The sequence below is a fragment of the Pinus tabuliformis genome, chromosome 1_2 (assembly GCF_031772625.1).
Source record: "Pinus tabuliformis cultivar Carrire ecotype Pingquan chromosome 1_2, CPIR1, whole genome shotgun sequence".
Classification (NCBI taxonomy): Eukaryota; Viridiplantae; Streptophyta; class Pinopsida; order Pinales; family Pinaceae; genus Pinus; species Pinus tabuliformis.
The window spans coordinates 1,074,000,994-1,074,007,695 of record NC_142298.1 but is presented as its reverse complement, the minus strand read 5'-3'; the positions used below and the strand labels follow the sequence as shown (position 1 = coordinate 1,074,007,695).

Below are 6,702 nucleotides of genomic sequence, written 5' to 3'. Positions count from 1 at the left end.
CTATCATCTCTCCTTCCCCTTTATTTATCTATATTACAAACCCACCACCATTTTTTTTTTACACATATCCCTATTTATCTATATTACAAACGCACCACCATTTTTTTTTTACACATATCCCTTTCATAATCTTATTGTCGCTCACTTTCTCTTCTTTTAAATTTTGTACCTATCTTCATCTTACCATTTTCCACTTTGACTTCTCCCTCCATCCTTAATATTATTTTTATATGCTTCACTTTATATTTAAGTAATGAAATTTTGAAATGATTAAAAGGTGAATATATGTTAAGGAACTCCATTCCCGAGCCACTATTCTATGATATAAGAACAAACCTTCGAGTTGTATTTTCTCAATGTACATTTTCTCATGTTTACAAGGAAAAGTGCTTGGATTCCAATTAAAGTCTCCAAGAACAAACCTTTGAGCTTTATTTTTTTAATGTACATTTTCTCATGTTTACAAGGAAACATGCGTGGAATCCAATTAAACTCTCAAAAATATCCTCGAGAGGTATGAAGGCACTTAGGAAATTAATAAGTCCCTGAAGGGACTAATTACTTATTGTTTTCATAAGTCATGGAATTGATATTCTCGTAGTTTTTAGTGATGATTTAACTAATATTTCACCTTAAATATGGTTTTATAATTTTCTTTTGAATGGTGAATGGTTAGGTTTTTTCTATAATCAGAAATTTGTCATGAAAAGCATTAAATACTTTTATATCATCTTAGATCCATCTTAACTCTATATCTATCAAGTGCTAAGAGGGATCAAATGTCCTTTCACTCTAAAAGAGATTTGCATCTCAAAATATTTGGTCCCTCTTAGGTAGTTGGTAGTTGGAATTAAGATGGATTCAAGTTGGTTTTATTATTTATTATAATTAATTATAATTATAATTTAATTATTTTAAATATATTTTTTATAAATGTCGTTGGAATCTATAACATGATAGTTTTAGTACTAGTGTGTCACGGGTTGATACTCATCAACTACTATTATAACCTCCAGGTGTGTGATACCATCAACTACTACCACCAACTACTACTATAAACCTCTAGGTGTGTCACATGTTGATACCCATTAACTACTACTATAACCTCTAGGTGGAATTGCATTGCCCCCAACCATGACACACAAGTTAGACAAGGATTGAATTAACCACACAAATGCGTTAGCAATGCCAATACGTGGGCCCTCAGGCTTATAATTCTAATTATCAATTTTATATTTTATACCTTTATTTTATTTTATTTGTTTTTAATTTTAAGTAATTTGACCAGGTCAAAATGTATGTTTTCTTGATAATTACCATTATTATTTATTTATTTTTATCCAAGAAATTACTTTTAACTTTTTATTTTTTTTAATCGAGCCAACATGTAAACATTTACACCACTACAACATTTCCCAAAAACTTTTTTACTTTTAGATTTATTTTTTAAAAATGGTATAAAATAAATATTTATGAATTTTGATTTTGAAATAGTTATGGTTTTTAAGCAAGTGATATTGATAAGCCATGGTATTGACCCATGGTATCTTGACAAATATTATTTACAAGTTAATAATATATATGGTGAAATGGGGGTAAATATCCATAGGTAAGAATCTTGTTATATTGTATGTTTATTGTAAGTGTTAAGTTTTAATTTTTTTTCCGAGGAAAAAATCAAAACTTTTTATTAAGATCTATAAAAAGTTTTACAAGCTGATTTGTTCTTAAGCCAAACACGGTGGCTCAGAAAGTTACTGTTCTGCTCAACTATAAGGAGCTTTTCTACTGTTCGATGGTGATTGGAACCTGTACAAACACCCTCCCATTGGAGGCAAACATGTAAAAACTTGAGAAGGAAAAAGAACCGAAACCTGGGGTCTCCTTCAAAACGGAAGGAAAACAACCCCAGCCAACAAAAAATACATATAGGTTTTACAGCCCGCGAATGGTACCAAATGAAAATATAAGTCTGATAACAGTATGCTGTGGTAAATGAAACAGTGTACAAAGAAAAACTAAGAAACGTAATAACTGGAAAGTACAAATATATACAGAAACGTATATAATCGCTACAAAACTGTTGTCAAAAAGGAGGAGTAACGGTTGTTGTCAATGAGTTTGTGCATAAGGAGCCATATTTGATATGACTGAATGCCCCTGACAGATCTCCTCTATGGTCCAGCTGCCCATATCCTGTTGTAAACCAGCCTTAGATAGCTGGTCTGCTTCCTCATTCTTGTCCCTGTAAATGTGGCATATAGAAAAAATATTAAAATATGCCTTTAATAAAGAAATTTCTTCAACAAGAGTCCTCAAAATCTGATTTTGACAAGATGCCTTTCCATTGACCCAATTTATGACATTTAGAGAATCCCCAAAAATCTGAATAGTGTTTATGTTTTTGTGAGTAAGCCAGCATAGGAGGTAGCGCAGAGCAGATAATTCAGCAAAGTTATTAGTGCCTGTACCCAACCCCACAGAAGCTTTCAATGAATGTTCCGGATTGATATGAATACACAGGCCAGCTCCAGCCTTATTGTTTTGAGAGGCCCCATCAAAGAAGCCACATGGTATGCCTTCCTGAATGTTGATTTGATTTTGTTTTGGTTTAGGATTTCTAGTCTCAGGGGGCGGTAATGCAGTGTATATGGCAGCAATTTTAATAGCAATGACAGTAGAAGGAGTGTCCTTGTCTTAAAAAATACTTTTATTTCTCGCAAGCCAAATTCCCCAGCAAAAGATCAGAGGCAAATTTCTCAGGTTTCCCTCCGGGAAGTCATGCCACCATTTCGTCCAGGTAGTCTCCATTGAATCATGCCCCCATTGGGCTTTTATCTTGAGCAGAACAGTGACTTCCACCCAAATCTGTCTTGAGACAGCACAAGTTATGAAAAGATGATTTATGGTTTCATCTTCAGACTTGCACAGGGGACATCTACCTGGCCCAACTAAGAACCTTGCCTGTAAAATTTCCCATGTTGGAACCTTCCTTTTTAAGATACACCAGTGGAAAAGCCTGGCCTTAGCTGGACTTTTGAGTTCCCAAATATTTTTGGCCCACCATTCCGGAACTCCCCAGCCTTTCTGTCCCATTAAGAAGAGGTAACCATCTTTAGGAGAGTATTCCCCTGATTTACTCTGAGCCCACATTAAGCAATCATGTTCATCTTTTATCCTGACATTTGAGCGTTTTAATTCTTTGATGTATCCCTCCCACTCAGCCTTCCATCTAGCATTTATCCCCAGATCTACATCATCCTTCCACGCCTGACCCCAAATGGTAGACTGTCCAACCTTCTCCACCTGATTTATAGTAGTAATACCTTTACTATCCAAGTGTCTGAGTATCCCTGGTGATAAGGCAAAATCCTCATTGCATCCTACCTAAGGATCTCTGCCAATCCTGACCTGTCTTCCATCTCCAACTTTCCAAGCTAGTCCTTGTTCAATCACTGAAAAGGCTTCCACCGTGGCCTTCCATATGGCTGATATATTTTTTGTTTTCTTATTTTGACTCCGAATCCAGTCTTCCATAGGTATGGGATCAATGTACTTCCTTTTCACCACTCTAGTCCATAAATTTTCCATAGTTATTAGCCTCCAGCCAGATTTTGCAGCTAAAGAGAGACTAAACTCGGGAAGTCTCTTGATTCCCCAACCTCCCCATTCTTTTGGTCTGGCCACTTTATCCCAGGCTACCCAAGGTAACACTGAGGACTCCTTTGAACCGCCCATAAGAATCTATAACATATTCTCCTGATTTTCTCCAGCACACCTTTGGGGATCCAAGTCAGTGTGGCCCAGTAGACCGGAAAAGCTAGAAGAACTGATTTAATAAGAGTCAGTCTCCCAGCTCTGGATAACCATCTATAGCTCCAATGTGATATTCTGGCTTCAATCTTAGCAATGAGCCAATTCCAGTCTGGTTTTTTGTAGCCTGCTGGCTTTAACCAAAAACCCAAGTATTTGAAAGGAGCATCCATGGGCTGTATGGGAAAAGGGAATAAATTTGCCAGACTATTCCTTTCTCTTCTTTCAAAATCTGCCACACATGCTTGGGACTTTCTTGAATTTATCTGCATTCCAGTGGCTTTTAAAAAAAGATCAAAAATGCATTTTAACTCCTTTAGTTCATTGGAGGAGCCATTAGTGAAAATCAAAATGTCATCAACAAAAAGAAGGTGAGTGATGAAGAGATTGATTGCTACCTCGATACCCTTTACCTTCTCCACTCTTCTGGCTTTATGGATCAGTCTACTTAGCCCTTCAGCCACAAGAAGAAACAGAAGAGGTGACAGAGGGCAACCTTGTCTGAGTCCTCTCTGACTGTTGAAAAAAGAGGAAGCTGCACCGTTTACCAGTACTGCAAAGCTGACATTTGTGATGCACCCCATGATCCAGCTAACAAAAGAGTAGCTGAAGCCTAGATGTGTCAACAACATCCGCAAATAGAGCCAGCTGATCCGATCATATGCTTTTGATAAGTCAATTTTGAGCACAGCCCCTTTCTTTTTCTTCAATCTGATACTATGTAATACTTCCTGTGCAACACCAATGGCTTCATGTATTTGTCTTCCATCCAGGAAGCCAAATTGTTCCATCGATATATTTTGTGACAGGATGGGAGCTAATCTGAGGGCAATAACCTTTGCAATAATCTTGTAGATGCAGTTACACAAAGATATTGGTCTGAAATCTTCAAAACTTTCTGGATCCTCCTTCTTCGGAATTAGAGCAATAAATGTTGAGTTGAAAGGTCTATAGACTTCACCTTTCTGTCTCGACTCTTCAACTACTTCAGTAATTTCGGATCCAATTTGGTCATAAAAATGGAGAAAAAGTTCTATAGTCCACCCATCCGGGCCTGGACTCTTATCCTTGCCCATGAGCTTCATAGCTGCTTCACTCCTCCTTAGTGACCGAAAAGGACAGATCTTCTGCTTCATTATCCTCAATGAACCTAGGAAAGCATTGCACCGTTTGGAAAACTTCTGCAATAGTAGCCTCCCCCGAATCAGAGAAAATATTCTGAAAATGTCTTTTTCCTAACCCAGAAAGTTCTGGGAAGGAATTGACAACCCTCCCTTCTTCATCTTTAAGATGCCAGATAGTATTTGCAGCTTTCCTACCTTTTGCAAAGTTGTGGAAAAACCTAGTATTCTCATCCCCATATTTTAACCATATTGCCCTACTCTTTATCCTCCATTCTTCTTCCTTATCCAAAAGGATTTTATTTTGTTGCTTTTCCAAATGTAGAATTCTATCTTTGGAGGACTGTGAATAATATCCATCTACCTCCATACTTTCCAACTGCGCCAGTTCCTCCCTAATTTTCACCATCTCCTCATTCTGTTTCAGTTTTCTTTCCTTTGCCCAGGAGATTGTGGCTTTCTTCAGTCTTTTAAGGTTCTCCATAAACAGAAATCCTTTATCCTCATCTGTATTATGAGTAGGATGGATCCAAGTAGCATTAAACAGATCGCAGAAAGAGGGATCTTGAAGCCAAACAGGATTGAACTTAAAAGGGGCAGGAGGTTTGGGAGGAGGGAGGGAAAGGTCTAGATAAACGGGGAAATGGTCCGAGTTTCCTCTTTCCTCAACCCACTGTCTGAGCATTGGAATTCTGTTAATCAAAGACTCAGCTACCAAGAAGCGATCAAGTCTTTTTGCAATGTGTTCTTCGCCAATTCTTCTATTTCTCCAAGAAGGCTTTAGTTTGATCGGAGATGGATCTGTAAAATTATTATCTAAGATGAGGTTAAGGAAGAAATCTGAGAGAGGGTCTTCTCTAGCAGATGGTCCCCAAGCTTCAGCTCTGCCTATGGAAAAATTTAGATCACCACCCATAATCAACGATGGTGTTTTCATCACAGATTTCGACATCAGATCTTCCCAGAATGGTTCCCTGCCCTGACAGGGCCCATAGACATTTACTAAAGAGATAGGAAAAGAGAAATCCGGGGAGATAACCTCCATGCCCATAACATTTTTCATCCCCCATTGGTTTAAGACTTTTACCCGGCCTTCTTTGATTCCAATAGCTATGCCTCTCGAATGACCAGTAGAGTCTACAGCAGAAAACATCCACCCAGGCAAAAGGGAATTTAGCATGGCTTCTATCTCAGGGGCCCTCCCCAAAGTTTCTTGCAGGAAGATAACATCTAGATTAGAGTTATTTATCCACTCTTTCAAGGCCAGTTTTTTAGGTTTGCTGGCCAAACCTCTGCAATTCCAGGATGTCAAGATCATTTTATAACACTTTCAGGGGGATGGGTTGCTCTAAGAACCCCCGGGATAGAGTATTGTTTACCATCTGCAACATCAAGCTTAGCTTTAAGTTTTGCTTTAGACATATCCGATTTCCTACCTCTCTTATTTTTTAGGGCAAGCTTGTGAAGAGGTCTGTCCCAATCCACCTAAAGTCCCTTGGTCACTATGTTTCCCTCCCATAGATCTCAGGTTATATGGATAGGATGATCGATGGGCTAAAGGTGAGAGGGGAGGCCAATGAACTTCACAGTTTAAATCCAGAGCAGGTAATGCATCAGCAATAGTGTCTACAGTAGGGGATATGGAAATAAGACCAGTTAATTCATCAACATTATGTTCTGGTACATTACAATTTGGTAACGAAACATGTGAAGGAATAGAAACATGTTCGGGAAAAACATGAGAGGAGAAAAGAAACCCTGACATACC

The 6,702-nt window shown here is 38.0% G+C and overlaps 1 protein-coding gene across 1 annotated transcript; it reads right to left on the bottom strand.

The window, feature by feature from the left end:
* Positions 1–4,905: 4,905 nt before the first annotated feature.
* Positions 4,906–6,252, bottom strand: LOC149209849 (uncharacterized). The gene has a single exon (XM_089398768.1). It carries the CDS (start codon positions 6,250–6,252, stop codon positions 4,906–4,908), a length of 1,347 nt encoding a protein of 448 aa, XP_089254894.1.
* Positions 6,253–6,702: the final 450 nt, after the last annotated feature.

Bases quoted from the DNA above. Each gene is read 5' to 3' on its own strand.
- LOC149209849 (XM_089398768.1), bottom strand. From the start codon at position 6,252: ATGATCTTGACATCCTGGAATTGCAGAGGTTTGGCCAGCAAACCTAAA.